The 18,676-nt window shown below is 48.0% G+C and overlaps 2 protein-coding genes across 3 annotated transcripts in view; one reads left to right on the forward strand and one right to left on the reverse strand.

The window, feature by feature from the left end:
* NDUFA1 (NADH:ubiquinone oxidoreductase subunit A1) overlaps nucleotides 1–18,676 on the forward strand; it is a 970,503-nt gene that overhangs the window by 711,916 nt on the left and 239,911 nt on the right. The window lies entirely within an intron of this gene.
* Nucleotides 1–18,676, reverse strand: part of SEPTIN6 (septin 6) — a 313,664-nt gene that overhangs the window by 24,799 nt on the left and 270,189 nt on the right. For both annotated transcript variants that reach the window (XM_050776104.1, XM_050776105.1), the window contains 3 exons: nucleotides 14,076–14,262; nucleotides 9,816–9,977; nucleotides 523–619 (listed from right to left, as the gene is read on the reverse strand). In XM_050776104.1, coding sequence (XP_050632061.1) covers nucleotides 523–619; nucleotides 9,816–9,977; nucleotides 14,076–14,262 — 446 coding nt within the window. The remainder of the gene's footprint in view (nucleotides 1–522; nucleotides 620–9,815; nucleotides 9,978–14,075; nucleotides 14,263–18,676) is intronic.

Below are 18,676 nucleotides of genomic sequence, written 5' to 3' on the forward strand. Positions count from 1 at the left end.
TTTTTTTTTTTTTTGTACTTTTAGTAGAGATGGGGTTTCACCATGTTGACCAGGATGGTCTCGATCTCCTGACCTCGTGATCCGCCTGCCCCGGCCTCCCAAAATGCTGGGATTACAGGCGTGAGCCACCACGTCCGGCCTATCCAGTCTATTTTAATGAATATCTGGATTGTTTGTAATTATTTGTCATTACAAACAACACTACTGTGAACATTCTTGTGCATTTCCTGGTGCACTTGGGCAAGAACACAGGCTTTCTCGCACACTCCTTCCTACCTTGCAAGTCTTTGTGTTTAGGAATACTTTTCCCATGAGAGACAGAGGAAGCTTGCTCCCATCAGGGCATCCCAGTATGGAGCCAGAGTTAGCTTCCTAGTGACCCCTATGGCTATTTGGGACCCATGCCAAATGAGCAGAGACTTGGGACAGTTTAGAAACTTGTCATATAGTGGCTGGGGACAAACAAAGAGGCAGACAAAAGGGGTTTCCTGCATGTAGCCCCTCTCCCGGAGACTCACTCACCCTGCACAGTGCCCCAAGGATACTGCCGTGCCCTCATCATCTTGTTGCCTATCTTCAGTTCTTCTGTGCTGCCGATGACAGCAAACGGCAGGTGGGCCTGAAACCGAAGGCAAACGAAAGCTGAGAACTGCAGAGGAAAGGCACTGAGTGTTACACAACCCAACTGCTGTTGGTCTCTGGGGCCCCAGACCCTCACCCTGCAATGTCCCTCACTGTCATCATCACCAACAAGCATTTATTAAGTTCCCAAACTATGTGAGGATAAGAGGCCTAGTCCAAGCTTCTGCTGTTCAGAAATTCACAATAGAGGGTAACAATGACATGGCTGAATGCATAGGGAACAAAGAGAGAAAATAAGCAGAATAATACGCAGACACACAGATTACCAAGCTATTCGCTATTCATAGTTACTGCTGAGGGCAAGAGCCTTTGGAAGATGGGGGAGTGGAATGAGGGGGGTTCTGTGTGGATAGAGAGGATAAAGGAGTACCGAAGGGTCTCAGATCACTGGCCCTTCTCCCTCCCTGGCGTGCAAGAGCCCCAAGACTAGGTCCATACTGAGACCACAAAGCCGACTGAGCTGTATTGTCCTTGTTCTCATCCTTCCCTGGAGAAAGAGCTGACACTGAACTTGTGAGCCTAGAAGGCAAGTCACTAAGGATTTACTCACATGACCGTGCTGGGTGCTGCTGTAGGTGCTATAAGGCAGATAGAAGCAGCAGAAGACATGCTCCCTCGCCCTCTAGGAGCTTACAGTCTAGTTGAGGGAGCCCAAATTACATAACTCAAGTCATATAAGATAGTATGTGATCAAGGGCTCAAGTATATGGTCTGGTGCCCTGTACATAGCAGGTGCTTAATAACTACTTCCTGAATGGCTGTGGTAAGGCTAGGGAAAGAGGAAAGAAAGGCAAAGGACAAATAGGTTTATGAGCTTGGTGCTCACAGGGGGAATGAGGAGCTTGGCCTGGCTTTATGGGTCAGAGAAGAGAGAGCTGCCCCGACTTGGTAGTGTGGGGCCTGGGAAACACTCACAGAGCCCCAGTCCACAAGGAGCTGGCCAGCCTGTCAGTGCTGAGTCACCACAGCCAAATGGAACTACGGAATCAATGTTTACCGACCAGGTGAGCCCAGGCGGGGCTTTGCCCAAAAGGGCTTTACACCAACAGGTAAAGAGCCTATGGGGAAAGTTTCTTAGCCTGCTTGCAGAAACAGACCATGATCTCAGATATTTTGACCCATTTGCCCACTCACCCTAGCTCCTGTGATATATGCTAGGGATTAAGAACAACGTAATGGCAAAAAAGCACAGAGCCTGGCCCCGGAGACTGCACAGTGTGCCCAGGGAGAAAGCCATCCCGACAATGATCAGACAGCAAGATGAGGGTTGTGCCAGAAGTGGAGGTTGCAGTGAGCCGAGATCGCACCACTGCACCCCAGCCTGTGTGACAGAGCAAGACCCTGTCTCAAAAAAAAAAAAAAAAAAAAAAAGATCAAGGTCGTAAACAGGGCTGGAGTAACACAGAAGAGGGAGCAATTAACTTCGTGGGAAGTCAAATAAGTCGTTTCAGAGTAGGTAGTGGCAATCATACTAACAGCGTTAGCATTAGCAATAATTTGTTAAGCCCTATGCACTGGGTACCAGCTGCTTTACATGGTATTGTCTCACTGAATCTCTACGACAACACTATATGGTAAGTTGCCTTATTATTCTCCTCTTTAAGATGGGGAAACTGAGGTCTGGAAGGGCTAAGGGACTTGCCAGCAGGCACACAATAGTAAGGAACAGAATGAGGTATGGAATCCTGGTCTCTCTGACTTCAAAGCCCACCCCTTGCTGGTCTGCTACTTCCGTTTAGGGGGTTCAAGCAGTAGATGAGGTGCGTACTCTAAACCCTGGGGGAACTAGTTGTTCAAGACCAGATTATCAGAGGCAATTCAATTCAGGGAAACCCACAGCAAATCTGTTGCTTGTTTGTTTAATCCACAGGCTGATGTCACAGCCAATCCTTCCTCTCCATTCTCCTCTAGCTCTGGACCCCAAAAATGTCCTTCAGAGCAGAAGAACACAGACTTTCATCAGGAGCTCAGCTCCAGGACCTCCACCAATCCCTTCAATTGCTTGGCTGCCAGCTGAAGCTGCTCTTCTTTCACCTTCTCGCCTCTCAGCTGCTATCAGATGATCATCTCAGCCTCTCTCCAACCCCTCCCCACTCCACTGACTGTCCCTTAAATCTGGACATGGGAAAGAGGAGGTTATGGATATGGAAGGTGGGTGTGGGGTGGAGGTGAGAAATGTTTCATCCATTCTGGGAGGGGAATGACCAGAAGAGTAACTGGGCAAGTGACACACAGGGCATTTGGGAAGCACTGAATTCGTGAAAATGCTGCCCAAGGGCCTAAGCATCTCCAGTCTTTGCCAGGAGGGTTGATCTGGCCACAATTCATTCCCACTCAGGGACCTAAGACATATCGGGAGCCTCGAATCCACCCCTAAACACTTTCTGGGAAAACATTTCCCCTGCAGAGACCCCACAGCTTCAGCCACATGACACAGAAGAGCCAAGGGGCGGCGAATGCAGAGAGCTAGACTGAGGGAGGAGGTGATAAAGAAAAACCACGTTGTAGCACTCCCTCATCCTGGGCTCTCAGCTGTAAGTGATGGAGGAGGAAGGCATGTGAAGTGGGAGGTGCTTCTCCGAGCTCGAGAAAAAAAAAAAAAAAAGAAGAAAACAAAGGCATACAAAAATGTCAGTATTCCCTCGGGCCTGTTCCATTTTTATCATCAAGAGACACTGTCAGAATGATAGGGTGACTTGCTTCCCCCTCTTTCTCAAACTGCTGTCATTTTATTCTTCTAGCTCAAAAATATAGCCCCAGCCCTCCCACGGCACACTCCTTTGCAGCTGGCCTCAGTCTGTTTTGATAAGTATATGCAAGGTAGGCATTTCCCAGCGCTCTCCTTTCATTTGACTTTCACAGCATCCTTCTATGGCAATGATTAAAAGATCCATTCATGAGTTGGGGGAACTGGGATACAGGGAGGTTAAACGAGTTGCCTAAGTCCCTAACCCGCATGCCCAGATCCTCTGAAGCAGCAGCAAGGCCACCGAGCTTTGGCTGCCAACCTCTCCCAGCCACCTAGGGTGGCTCGCACTCTGCCTCCTGGCTACATGGCATCCGCTAGAAGGAAGCAAACCATGACAAGCAGGAAATCATGGGGACCAGGCTCTGGCCCTCTGTTCCACTGCTTTTGAGAGACAGATGGCTTTGACAACCAGAATGGAGTCGAGCGGAGCAGAGAGCAGATACCCACCCTCCCCCCGCACCACCACCGACCATACTCCTAGGTCCTACCAGTGGGATCCAAATCTGAGGCTGGGCTTTCTGCTATTTTTCCCAGGTCTCTGTAGGAAACTGACAGACAGGGGTGACATTTTCTATGTGTGGACCCAGGGAGGAGACTCTGTTAGATGCAGGGCAGTGTTGCTGCTGAAACACAAACAGCCCTCTCAGGGGAGTCTGTGTAAATCTCTCACTCAGACTTCCAATGAGGCGCCCTCGGATGTCAGATTTCCCAGTGTCAGAAAACTCCAACAAGAGATAGTCTCAAGCCTCTCTTGGGAGTCCATTCCTAGATTCACTATCTGTCTTAGTGCATTTTGTCTTGCTACAATAAACTACTTGAGACTAATTTATCAACAATAGAAATTTATTCCTCATAGTTCTGGAGGCTGGGAGGTCCAAGATCAAGGCACCAGCATCTGGTCTGGTGAGGACCTTCTTGCCACATCCTCACACAGCAGAAGGACCAGCTAGCCCAACACTGCATGATGTCTCTTTAAAAAGGGTCTTCAGCCAGGCGTGGTGGCTCATGCCTATAATTCCAGCACTTTGGGAGGCCGAGGCAGGTGGATCACGAGGTCAGGAGTTCAAGACCAGCCTGGCCAAGATGGTGAAACCCCCATCTCTACTAAAAATACAAAAATTAGCTGGGCGTGGTGGTGGACGCCTGTAATCTCAGCTACTCGGGAGGCTGAGGCAGAGAATTGCTTGAACCTGGGAGGCAGAGGTTGTGGTGAGCCAAGATCACACCACTACACTGCAGCCTGGCCGACAGAGCAAGACTGCATCTCAAAAAAAAAAAAAAAGGCCTTCATCCCATTAACAAGGGAGGAGCCCCTCATGGCCCAATCACTTTTTTTTTTTTTTTAAAGACGGAGTTTCACTCTTGTTGCCTAGGCTGGAGTGCAATGGCACAATCTCAGCTCACTGCTGCAACCTCCGCCTCCCGGGTTCAGGTGATTCCCCTGCCTCAGTCTCCCGAGTAGCTGGGATTACAGGCGCCTGCCACCACGCCCAGCTAATTTTAGTATTTTCAGTAGTGACGGGATCTCGCCATGTTGGCCAAGCTGTTCTTGAACTTGGGTGATCCACCTGCCTCAGCCTCCCAAAGTGCTGGGATTACAGGCATGAGCCACCGCGCCCAGCCAGGCCCAATCACTTCTTAAGGGCCCTTTTTTTGTTTTTTCTTTTTTTGTTTTTGAGACAGTCTCACTCGGTTGCCAGGCTGGAGTGCAGTGGCGTGATCTTGGCTCACTGCAACCTCCACCTCCCGGATTCAAGTGATCCACCTGCCTCAGCCTCTCGAGTAGCTGGGACTACAGGCGTGTGGCACCATGCCCAGCTAATTTATCTTTTTCTTTTTTTTTGCAATGGAGTTTCGCTCTTGTTGCCCAGGCTGGAGTGCAATTGCGTGATCTCAGCTCACCACAACCTCCACCTCCTGGGTTCAAGCAATTCTCCTGCCTCAGCCTCCTGAGTAGCTGGGATTATAGGCATGCACCACCATGCCCAGCTAATTTTGCATTTTTAGTAGAGATGGGGTTTCTCCATGTTGGTTAGGCTGGTCCCAAACTCCCGACCTCAGGTGATCCGCCTGCCTCAGCCTCTCAAGTAGCTGGGATTACAGGCGTGAGCCACCGTGCCTGGCAATTTTTTGTATTTTTAGTAGAGACGGGGTTTCACCATGTTGGCCAGGATGGTCTCGATCTCTTGACCTCTTGATTTGCCCACCTTGGCCTCCCAAAGTGCTGGGATTACAGGTGTGAGCTACTGTGCCCGGCCCCCACCTCTTAATACTATCACACTGGCCACATTTGAATTTTGGAGGGGACACAATCAAACCATAGCACCACCTTTACTGACTTGTGTCTAACTTAAATTCTTCTTGGTACATTGTAAAGTACTTAATAATCCAATTGGCATGAGTTACTTTATTCTTATTTCACCACATCCATTATACTTGGGAGGCTAGGTGACTGTCTTCCTTAACCCAGTGAAATAGACAATGTCAGAACTCTTTATTCCTCATCTAATGATAATATTCTGATTGGGCTTGCTTCCCTCCCAGAGTGGACAGTGTTTCCCAGTTATGTTAGTCCCCATTTCAGGCTTCTGCTGGTGACTGAACAAGACCATTGGCTGATTTGCTCTCAAGTCAACCACTGGTGATTCCTGCAAAAGTACATGGAAACAATGGAAATACCACTGCTGTCTCAGAGGAAGGGATGGACTTGTGTCTACGGGTCTCCCTGTGACCCTACTGTTCAGCCATGTGCTCTCACTGGACCCAAATGTCAACTGCCTTTGTGGGAACCAAACCCCAGACCTCACAAATGGACAACTAATGGAGCTTAGTCAAATAAGTAACTGGGCCTTTTTGCTGGTCCTGGTCATGGTTTGAGCCATGCAAAGAACATCATTAAATTTAAAACAACATAGCAATTTTCAGTATTAAAGTCTACAACCTTGAGAGATATCAGAGTATGAGTTGAAAATAGCATGCAACAAGACCTCGCTCTCCCTTCCCTTCCCCCTCAATCTAAAATAAGGTTTTCTGGAGTCACCCATAATCCAAGGTGGTGGCTGGGACCTCATTACTCTCACTTCCTGCCATAAAAATCCCTCATGGTGACAGACAGGACATTGTCCAGTCTTCTCCACTCAGGCAACAGCCTTCTTCCACTTCTTCCAATCCAGCTCCTATGACAATTGGCTGGGATGGCTGAGGCTGTGGGGTTGGAGTCAAATCCAAAATGAAAGACCAGCACCAATTCCTCCTACCACCCAAGCCTAGGTCCTGAGGATGCAGTTTCATACACCACGGCTTGTGTGAAGACTCTGGGGACTTTTGACGTAGTTGTTCAGTGGCAGGCAGGCTAAGCAATCGTCTGTGTATATTTGATAGCACCCTCTTTCCCATCACAGCGCATGTAACACAAAGCACTCACATGCAAGCTCCTCTCACAGGCATGCCAATTCCAGGCACACTAGATGTGGGGCCACTCCTCTCTTTCCCACTCAAAAAAACCACGTGGATTAGCCGAGCAAGGTGGTGCATGCCTGTGGTCCCAGCTACTCAGGAGGCTGAGGCAGGAGGATTACTTGAACCCAGGAGGTGGAGGCTACAGTGAGCTGAGATTGATTACATCACTGCACTCCAGCCTGGGCGACAGAGCGAGAGCCTGTCTCAAAAAAAAAAGAAAAAAAGAAAAAGAAAGAAAAAAAAAGCACAGTGGGATGCAAGGGAGTAAGTGGTGAGTGATTTATAATAGGGATAATCCTGAATCCATTGGAATTCCCTCCCTCCCTCCCTCTTTCTCCTTCCTACCTTCCTTCCTTCCACTGGAATTCCCTCCTTCCCTCCCTCTTCCCTCCCCTCCTTCCTTCCTTTTTGTTTCTTTCTTTCTATTTAGTTTTTTTTTTCTTTTTTCTTTTCTTTCCTTTCTCTCTCTTTCTGGATTATTTTTTTTTTTTGGTGAGACAGGGTGTTGCTCTGTCACCCAGCCTGGAGTAGTGCAGTGGCACGATCAGGGTTCACCGCAGCCTCAACTTCCCGGGCTCAAGTAATCCTCCCACTTTAGGCCGCCCACCGACCAAGTAGCTGAGACTACAGGTGTATGCCACAGCACTAGTTAATTTTTTTTTTTTTTTTTTTTGAGATGGAGTTTTGCTCTTGTTGCCCAGGCTGGAGTGCAAAGGTGCAATCTCAGCTCACTGCAACCTCTGCCTCCCTAGGTTCAAGCGATTCTCCTGCCTCAGCCTTCCAAGTAGCTGGGATTACAGGCATGCACCACCACACCCAGCTAATTTTGTCTTTTTAGTAGAGACGGGGTTTCTCCATGTTGGTCAGGCTGGTCTCGAACTCTTGACCTCAGGTGATCCACCCACCTCGGCCTCCCAAAGTGCTGGAATTACAGGCGTGAGCCACTGCGCCTGGCCACCAGTTAATTTTTTTTTTTTAATTTCAGTAGAGATGAGGTCTTGCTATGTTGTTCAGCCTCGAATTTTGTTTTTCAAAGTGAAACACAATTATGAGTAATAAAAGACCCAAAATTCCTTCTCAGCCATAACAGCATGCTTGACAACTGCTGTTGCCTAGCTTGGGGGTTTCCAGCCTTGAGGTTGAGCCTACCCTAGGCTCAGTAGGAGGCCAGAGCTGAGCTGAGAACAGAGCCCAGGATGACTGTCACTCCTAATCCACGAGGTACAAAGATGTGGTTCTGTGTGACATCTTGAGATGGCTGACAACTCTCAGTCCCTATTTATTCTTAGCAAAGCAAACCACAAGCCTGAAAGCTGCTTGGTGACTTAGGGCATCAGTGTTCGGAAGGTCTCTATGGCGACTGATGTCCTGAGGTGACTAGACGCTTCCAGACATCAGTGCCGGTGGCACCTAGACAACACTTCTCACGAGGCTCCCGTTTTTCTGCAGACTAGGCTGTCTCTTCATAACAGAGCCTAGTTTCCATCAAAATGCCCTGACTTCTCGAGAGGACAAGCACTAATCTTTTTTAATTTTTCCATGCCCATGGCCGGTCAGAGAAGACCTATCTCCACCTGCCACGCTCCAGAGAACCTTACCCTTGAACCAGATTTGTCTAAGGTGGTGATGGTGATAACAAACACATCTCGGGTGTACTGATGGACAGGAAGTCAGGCGAGACAATGACTTGCTGCCCTGCTATGCTAATTTGTTGGCCAATTCATAGGAGGTGGCAGCTGATGTTGTAATGATAACTTAGAGGGCAGTGGCAGCAGGAAAGTTTTCTAAAAATGGCTTTTATTACAAGGCTTTCCTGAGTTTGGCTATACCCAGGCATTATGTCATTAGGAAAAACTGATGCCACTCAATAGAGAAAAAGAAATCTGTTCCCAAAGCAGACGCTTTCTGAAAGCTATTAGCTGTCTGCTTGAAATCACAACATTGAAGATTTCACAGCAACAGCAACACATTGTAAGGAAGCATTAGGAGATGTTTGCCTCTCTGCCTTCTTTATTAGTCATTCCTCTAGTAGGGAAAAGTGGGGGAGGAGAGGAAAGATGGCAAGGTTTCTTTTTTTTTTTTAAATTCATTCACACTTAATAAAGCAAAACACAACCCTGATTTTTTTTTTTTTTTTTTTTTTTTTTTTTTGAGATCAGTCTCGCTCTGTCGCCCAGGCTGGAGGGCAATGACGTAATCTTGGCTCACTGCAACCTCTGCCTCAGCCTCCAGAGTAGCTGGGATTACAGGCGCACACCACCACGCCTGGATAATTTTTGTATTTTTTAGTAGAGATGGGGTTTCGCCATGTTGGTCAGGTTGGTCTCAAACTCCTGACCTCAGGTGATCCACCCGCCTCAGCCTCCCAAAGTGCTGGGATTACAGGCCTAAGCCACCATGCCCAGCACACCCTGATATTTAAAAATAACATCTCTCGGTTGCAGTGAGCTGAGATTGTGCCACTGTACTCCAGCTTGGGCAATGGAATGAGATCCTGTCTCAAAAAAAAAAAAAAAAAAAAAAAAAAGAGTAAAAGAAAAAAAAAAAAAAGAGTTAACTACACTAAGATGGATGGTGAAGATGTTTTGCTGCTCTTTGGTAAAATAATAATAATAAAGGGGTCAGCGTGGTGGCTCACACTTGTAATCCCAGTACTTTGGGAGGCTGAGGCAGGAGGACTGCTTGAGCCCAGGGGTTCAAGACCAGCCTGAGTAACATAGCAAGACCCCGTCTCTACAAAACATTAAAACATTAGCCAGGTGTGGTGAGTGCACCTGTAATCTCAGCTACTTGGGAGGCTGAGGCAGGAGGATCCCTTGAGCCCAGGAGTTCAAGGCTGCAATGAGTTGTGATCACACCACTGCACTCCAGCCTGGGCAACAGAGCAAGACTCTGTCTCTAAAACAAATTAAAATAATGATAATCATCATAAAAAGCAAATGGTCAGGAAATTGCTCCCACTCACATTCATGGTTCCATTGATCTCTGCTACTGACTCATCATCTGTAGGAAACTGATAGATCTGGACTCCGTTGCTGACAAGCTCACTGGTGATTTTGATTTTGAACTTCGTTAGCTCACTCTTCGAAATGGCATCTGCTTTGGCAATGATGGGGATGATGTTCACCTAGGGAGAGGAGGGCAAAGCGGGGTCATTGTTGGTAACCTGCAACTGATAGCAGCATCACCTAAGACTTCCACCAGCTGCCAGAGGGAGCCGCTCAGCCCAGTGGTCAAGGACTGGCCGCTTCTGTAGCCAAATGACAATACAATAAACGACAAGTACTAACTGTGCTAGGCACTGAACTAAGTGCTTTACATGAATTAGCACAATTAATCCTGACAATAACCCTTCTTTCCAGGAGGTATTATTACTATTTTGCCAATGAGAAATTAAGGCATAGGGAGGTTAAGTAACTTGTCCAAGGCCATGGAGCAGGTAAGTAGCAGAACTGGGATTCGAATCCAAACTCAGCCTTATTCCTAAGTCCATAGTCTTAAGCATGAGCTGTCTACCAGTTCAGATCCAAACTGATGAGCTGTATGATATCTTGGTATCAAGGTTACTGCTTGGGAGATATGAAGCAGAAAGGTGATAGCTGGGAATCTGTGGCTGACAGGGGAGAGGTGGCCTCTTCTTGCTAACAGTAAATTGTTCCAACCCATCGAGTCCGGGCTAGCCCCAGCCGGGCGTGATATGGACCCACATGAGAGATGGCAGGGAAAGGAGGCAGGACAGTGCTCAGCGAGGATGTACACCTGGCTCTCTTTCTGGCAAGAGACACTGAATAACCAACTCGGTTAGGTGAGGAAGAACCTCTAGTTACAATTTGATCTGAGACTTATGCAAAAAGAATTATACTGCCTGAGTCTCATGATTAATTTCTGAGTAAGAAAAGCAGTATAAATGCCCAATTTCAGGCATCAGGAGAAAGGCCTAATGCCAACCAAAAGTTCAGTCCACCTGAACCCTAATCCTTGAAATTGCTCCAAGAAGGGACAAGGCTTTTACTGTCAGAAGGTAAAGAAACTTGAAATGCACGCGTGTTTGTGAGACAGAGCACACTAAGGTCAAGTTGACATGGAGAGCATAATCATTCCTGCCAGGAGACTCCAACAGGGGGGTGGGGGGGTGGGGGAGTGGGGGGCATAGGTGGCACTCAGGCCCCGGGCTCTGAAAGGGGAGTCTGGGAGCACCAGACGTGAAAGATAAATCCTGCCTCCTTTGCACTTTGGCTTAGGAGTGCCTCTGAAGGCTGATACCACACAGGTGGTGGGTCAAAGAAAGACTGAACCTTGGAGGCACCTCCCTTGAAGTCTTTCGCGGGTAGAGGGGTCAATGCCCTTGCCAAGATGAAACAGCAGGCAGAGCCTATTCTCCTTGGCACTTTCGCCAAGTCCCCATTGACACACCATAAACATATATCAGGCCGGGAGCAGTGGCTCATGCCTATAATCCCAGCACTTTGGGAGGCCGAGGGGTGGATCACCTGAGGTCGGGAGTTTGAGACCAGCCTGGCCAACATGGTGAAATCCTGTCTCTACTAAAAATAAAAAGTATCCGGGTGTGGTAGCGCATGCCTATGATCCCGGCTACTCGGGAGGCTGAGGCAGGAGAATTGCTTGAACCCGGGAGGCGGAGGTTGCGGTGAGCTAAGATCGTGCCATTGCATTCCAGCCTGGACAACAAGAGTGAAATTCCATCTCAAAAAAAATTAATTAATTAATTAAAAAAAAAAATATATATATATATATATACAGACACACACATATATATCAAAGGTTTAACTCAGCCCATCCACCAGGCCTGCAGCCATGTGGCTCACCAATGCCCCTATACAGGACATGCAGGGCATGGCCACATTTCAAGAGCAGCCTTTTATTCATGGGCCATGAGCCCATTGCTGCAAAAAATGAAAAACCGCTCCTATTCTGATGAGAGCTGAAATTCAGTTTTAGAGTGGATGTGCTACTAAATGGCTGCATGTAAATTCGATTATTATTGTTTGGTATATAGTCTTGCTCTGTCACCCAGGCTGGAGTGCAGTGGCATGATTCCGGCTCACTGCAACCTCCACTTCCAGGTTCAAGTGATTCTCCTGCCTGAGCCTCCCCAGTAGCTGGGATTACAGGTGTGCAACACCATGCCCAGATAATTTTTGTATTTTTAGTAGAGACGGGGTTTTGCCATGTTGGCTTGGCCAGGCTGGTCTCGAACTCCTGACCTCAGATGATCCGCCCACCTTGGCCTCCCAAAGTGCTGGGATTATAGGCATGAGCCACCAAGCCCAGCCTAAATTCAGTTTTTGTAAAATAAAAGACCATGGAGTCAGAGCTAGGTCCAAATCCCAGACCCATTTCAAGTTGTCTGAGGTTGAGCAAGTGACTTGACTTTCTGCCCCTCAATTTCATCATGAGTGAAATGGGAATAATAATAGTACTCACCGCTGGATTATTGGAAGGAAAAAATAAAATAATGCATATAAAGTACTCATCACAGCATCTGGCACACATTAAATGGTAGGTGAAAATGTAATTAGGCTTTCTGAAGAATCCCGTGATCAATTCTTTTGTAAAGCAAATAATCCTCTAACATGAAGAATCATTGTATAATTTATACATGGTATAGAATTTGCATTTTTAAGTTTTTTGTTTTGTTTTGTTTTGGCTGTTTTTTTTTTTTTTTTTTTGAGACGGAGTCTCGCTCTGTCGCCCAGGCTGGAGTGCAGTGGCCGGATCTCAGCTCACTGCAAGCTCCACCTCCCGGGTTTACGCCATTCTCCTGCCTCAGTCCCGAGATGGGACTACAGGCGCCCGTCACCTTGCCCGGCTAGTTTTTTGTATTTTTTAGTAGAGACGGGTTTTCACCGTGTTAGCCAGGATGGCCTCGATCTCCTGACCTTGTGATCCGCCCGTCTCGGCCTCCCAAAGTGCTGGGATTACAGGCTTGAGCCACCGCGCCCGGCCATGGTATTTTTTTTTTTTTTTTTTTGAGACGGAGTCTTGCTCTCTCACCCAGGCTGGAGTGCAATGGCCCAATCTTGGCTCACTGCAAGCTCCACCTCCCAGGTTCACGCCATTCTCCTGCCTCAGCCTCCCAAGTAGCTGGGACTACAGGCGCCCGCCACCACGCCTGGCCTTTTTTTGTATTTTTAGTAGAGACGGGGTTTCATTGTGTTAGCCAGGATGGTCTCGATCTCCTGACCTCGTGATCCACCCACCTCGGCCTCCCACAGTGCTGGGATTACAGGCGTGAGCTACCACGCCCAGCCAAGTTTTTCTTAAAGCAAGACGATGCCTGATTCCCACAGCCATCTTTCTCGGGCATAGAAGCATTATAACATGGGGTCACAGATCTGAGTGTCACAGAATCTGCACTCTACCAGTAGCTAGCAATATGACAATGAGCAAGTCACTTAACCTCTCAGAGCTTCAGTTTTCTCTTCTGTAAAATGAGGCTAACAATAATGTGTACTTCATGGGGTGGGCATATAATGAGGGTTTTAATGTTAACTGCAATCATAAAAGTAATTATTGATAGTAAGAATGGTAACTTTCTTTTTTTTTTTTTTTTTTTTTTTTGAGACGGAGTCTAGCTCTGTTGCCCAGGCTGGAGTGCAGTGGCCGGATCTCAGCTCACTGCAAGCCCCGCCTCCCGGGTTCACGCCATTCTCCTGCCTCAGCCTCCCGAGTAGCTGGGAGTACAGGCGCCCGCCACCTTGCCCGGCTAATTTTTTTTGTATTTTAGTAGAGACGGGGTTTCACCGTGTTAGCCAGGATGGTCTCGATCTCCTGAACTCGTGATCCGCCCGTCTCGGCCTCCCAAAGTGCTGGGATTACAGGCTTGAGCCACCGCGCCCGGCCAGAATGGTAACTTTCAAAGTCAAGTTTGCATGTTTGATTCTAGCCAGTTAACAATGGGACAAAGAAAAAACAGCTTTCCATTGCCAAAGCCTTTGCCCTTAGACCCAGGGAGCCGTCTTGCTAGTCTCCAAGACGGATCAGGGCAGAAAGACAGCTCAGGGCAAGCCCATCCCTAGTGCTGGGAAAACAGATCACAAAGTGTATGATGCTGGTGCTGGATCCATAACACCATCTTTATGGAGGGACAGGGAATGAGGGAGAGGATGAGGATGCCACAAATCTCTCCCGGAATCCCACATCTACTTTGCACAAGAGATCAGTAAGGGTGAGCCCCCAGCGCCCCCGCCCCTGCCTCCTATACCTTACTGTCCAGCTTCTTCATAGTCACTAGGTCCAGAGACTTCAGGGAATGACCCGTGGGGGCAATGAAATACAAGCAGACATGGATCCGGGAGTCATGGTAGGTGTGCAGCACTCTTCGGATCTTCAGCTCTTCCTGCAGGTAGGCCTCGAATTGTGCGTCAATGAATTCCACGATGGGCTTGTAGCTAAAAAGGACAGAGGTGAACCCCATCAAAAACTTGGATTTTGACCCTGTCCCTTTTGGAAGTTTCAAATGCCCTCTGTAATCCTGACTCTCTCCCATCCAGCTGCATTTCTCCATCTCCCTTCAGTGGGCCTCCGATCTTGTCAGCGTGGCCACCTTCTTGGTCTCTACGTGAGCCAAACATATGCCCATCTGTGCACCTTCACTAGAACGCCCCTTTCTCTCTCCTCATCCCAATTCTGCCCTCCCAGACCTCAGGGCTCAGCTTAATGCCCTCCTCCTTCCTACGGCCTTCCCCACTTATGCCAGAAATCCCTTCTGCGAGTCAGGGGCATAACAAGAAATGGCATTCAATTACTTATTGTTGCTTCACAAAGATTCTCTCAACTAGATTGTCTTCCTAAAGGGCAGGGCCTGTGAAGGGCACTTCTCTGTCCCTCAGAGGGTCCCAACACAGCATGGAGCTCACTGGCCGTATCTGTAGAGGGGCTGATTTTCCTCCAAGCTGGGCTCATGTCTTTGCTTCCTTTATGTTGCCCTACAGTGCCTAGATGAGAGCTGGGTACACAGTGGGTAACGAGACCTCTCTTTGGCCCACTGCTGGGCAATCTTGTGAGCACATTCAAGGCTTTTGCTCATTCTTGCTAGGTTTAGTAGAGCTCCCCACTTGGCTCCCCCAAGGTCAAGATATTTTTCTGATTCTCATTTCTGCCAAGGTGGTGACTTTAAAATCTAAGTATTCAGGCCAGGCACAGTGGATCATGGCTGTAATCCCAGCACTTTGGGAGGCTGAGGCGGGCATATCTCCTGAGGTCAGGAGTTCGAGACCAGCCTGGGCAACATGGCAAAACCTCGTCTCTACTAAAAATACAAAAATTAGCCAGGTGTGGTGGCTCATGCCTGTAGTCCCAGCTACTCAGGAGGATGAGGCAGGAGAATCGCTTGAACCCGCGAAGCAGGGGTTGCAGTGAGCGGAGATCACGCCACTGCACTCCAGCCTGGGCAACAGAGTGAGACCCCGTCTCCAAAAACAAACAAACAAACAACAAACAAAACTAAGTATCCAGGCAAAATCTGGTAAAGCTACTCCCCCCTGCACACGTGGACACAGGCCTGCCAGCTCACTGAGTCTCCACACACGGCTCCTCTAGGTGGCCCCCAAGTCTTGCCAAGGCTTCTTAAACAACAGTCAGCCCTCTATGTCTCTCTGTCCTGGGCCTCCCTGGGAAACTTCCCTCTCTCCCTGTCCCAGTCCCCTCCCACGTCATCCCTGTCACCCCTACAGCCTCTTTCTGCTTTAACTAGGTCAGCTTAGCTCAGCTCTGCCTCTTGTTCTCATCTCTCCTATCTGTCTGCTGCCTCTCTGGCTGAGGGGCTGCCTCCCTTCAGGCTAGAAGAGGCTGGTCATGTGGGCCCAGGGCAGGGAGTTTTCAGATACCGCTGCCAGAACAGAACATGATGATCAAAGGAGGAGCTGGGTCCAGCCAATGCCTCCTACCTGCCGCAGCTCCCAGGCTGAGCCTTTTTGAAAGATCCCCCTAGTAGAGAAGGGGGAAATAGCCTTTTAAAAAAGAATCACAGGATCCTAGATTCTGAGAGCTGCAGCCAGAGCTGAGATCCAGGTTCAGGCTATCTCTGGAGCCCCAGAGAAAAATCTTTTATTTTAGATGGAGTTTTGCTCCGTAGCCCAGGCAGGACTGCGGTGGCGCGATCTCCGCTCACTGCAACCTCCACCTCCTGAGCCCCAGAGAAAACTCTAAAAACACAGTCCTTTCTTTATTCCTTTGATCCCTCTGAGCCACTGTTCTGAAGGGTAATCGCATCAAAGAATCTCTTGGTTGCAAAGATCCTTAGAAGGTTCCTGACGAATTTGGAGTGAGGGTGGGGGATGTATCCCCTAGGCTTATCTAATTAATTTTTGGATGTTTTGCTGATTTGAAATAGTTGATGATGGCACTGCTTCATTTTTTTTCTCAATTACATTACTTTTTTTTTTTAAACTTCATTTTTTGCTTTGCAGAAGGAATCAAAGGAGGAAAGAAAATAAAGCTAAAAAGTACATTTTTTAGCTCCCCCCGCCCCACCCCGGAATCTGTAGTGATACCCTGTGCCTGTCTTACTGCAGTTGCCTCTGGCTCTCGGAAGCTCCCAAAATGTACATGGATCAGACCAGCCAAATCAGCCAATCAGCCACCAGGATTTGGTGCAGACGAATCCTAAATGGGTGATTTCTCTTCGTCTTATTCATCTCTGTATCCTCCACGTCTAGCCTGCTGTCTGGAACATAGTAAAGTTTCCCCTGCTGCTCTGCGTTCCCTCCACCCCCGGCCTTAGTGACTCATCTTCCCACGGTGGCCACCTCTCTCCCACACTCTGTTGTGCTGCTCACTGGACTCCAGTGGGTGGTAAACTAAATCTTTTATTCTTATAGGCTACCTCCTCCCAAACTGCTTCCTTCCTCTAAATGACACCTGACTATCCTTCAGAGATGCTCCTTTTCTCATGTCCTTCTCAACTGGAAATTTCTTCATCTCCACACCAAAGTCCCATGGATGGGCAGAGAGCACAGCTTTCTTCTAGCTCTTGATTCCCTTGCTCACTGTGATCTCCTCATCTCCTCCATCTTCGACCAAAACCAGCTCCAACAGACTCCATCCCTCCCCATCACTACTGATAATCTTTGACATTTCAAGACAGCCGTTCTTAACACGGGGTTCATGGACCTCCTAGGTTCTGTGAATAGAATTCAGAGGATCTGTGAACTTGGATAGGAAAAAAATACATCTTTTTCACTAATCTCTAACTGAAGTTTAGCAGTTTCTTCAGCTACAGACATAGGTAACAATCTATAGTAATGTTAGCAGTGCCTGTGATTTCATAACCAATAGAAATCACTGATACCATCATTTCCCATTCCAGTTGTTGCAAATAGCTCAAAATGGCATTTATACTCATTACACCCAAATTCTGATAATTATTAAGCCTGCATATAGATATTATTACTTCCAGAATTGATAGAGAAGCACATAGATTACTAAGTCACAATTTTTAAATATTTTAATAACTGTATTTTTAGTATACTTGGTGTATTTTAGGCATTTAAAAACATTATTTTGAGAATGAGCCCACAGGCCTCACTAGATTGCTAACGGGGCCAACGGCACAAAATAACCCCTGGTCTAGACAATAATTCTTATTCATTTTGGATAATGATATGTACTATGAAGATACTCCAATAGGATAATGGGATATACATGTGATTGAGGGTTCAACTACTTTAAATACAGTGATCAGGGAAGGCTTCTCTAAGGGTGTGACATTTGAGCCGCAAGGATGAGGATGAGAGAGCCATGGAGAGATCTGGGCGAAGAGCATTCCAGGCAGAGGGAAGAGCAAATGTGAGGATGGTCCTGAGGCAGAAGCCAGTCTGACAGGTTTGAGCAATGGGAAAAAGGCCAGGGAGGTGGGACTTGGTGAACCCATATTGAGTAAATTATTCACAGTAGCCCAAAGGTAGAAACAACCCAAATGTCCATCAACTGATGACCGGATAAAGAAAATGTGGAGGCCGGGCGCTGTGGCTCACGCCTGTAATCCCAGCACTTTGGGAGGCCGAGGCGGGCAGATCACGAGGTCAGGAGTTCCAAACCAGCCTGACCAACAGGGTGAAACCCCGTCTCTACTGAAAATACAATAATTAGCCAGGCATGGTGGCGGGTGCCTGTAATCCCAGCTACTCAAGAGGCTGAGGCAGGAGAATTGCTTGAACCCAGGAGGCGGAGGTTGCGGTGAGCCGTGATTGAGCCACTGCACTCCAGCCTGGGCAACAGAGCGAGACTCCATCTCAATAAATAAATAAATAAATAAATAAATAAATAAAATAAAGAAAATGTGGAGGCCAGGTGCGGTGGCTCACACCCGTAATTCCAGCACTTTGGGAGACCGAAGCAGACGGATTACCGGATGTCAGGAGTTCAAGACCAGCCCTGCCAACATGGTGAAACCCCACCTCTACTAAAAATACAAAAATTAGCCAGGCATGGTGGTAGGCACCTGTAGTCCCAGCTATGTGCGAGGCTGAGGCAGGACACTTGCTTGAACCTGGGAGGTGGAGGTTGCAGTGAGCCAAGATTGCACCACTGCACTCCAGCCTGGCCACAGAGCGAGATTCCGTCTCAAAAAAAAAAAAAAAAAAAAGACTGTGCCTTATTTCTTAGTATCTCTGACACCTCACACTGTACTTGTCACATAGTAGACATTTAAGTTTATAAAGTGGGTAATTAGCCAGGCCTGGTGGTGGGCGTCTGTAGTCCCAGCTACTTGGGAGGCTGAGGCAGGAGAATGGCGTGAATCCAGGAGGCGGAGGTTGCAGTGAGCCGAGATTGCACCACTGCACTCCAGTCTGGGTGACAGAG

Source organism: Macaca thibetana, chromosome X (genome assembly GCF_024542745.1).
Source record: "Macaca thibetana thibetana isolate TM-01 chromosome X, ASM2454274v1, whole genome shotgun sequence".
NCBI classification, from domain to species: domain Eukaryota; kingdom Metazoa; phylum Chordata; class Mammalia; order Primates; family Cercopithecidae; genus Macaca; species Macaca thibetana.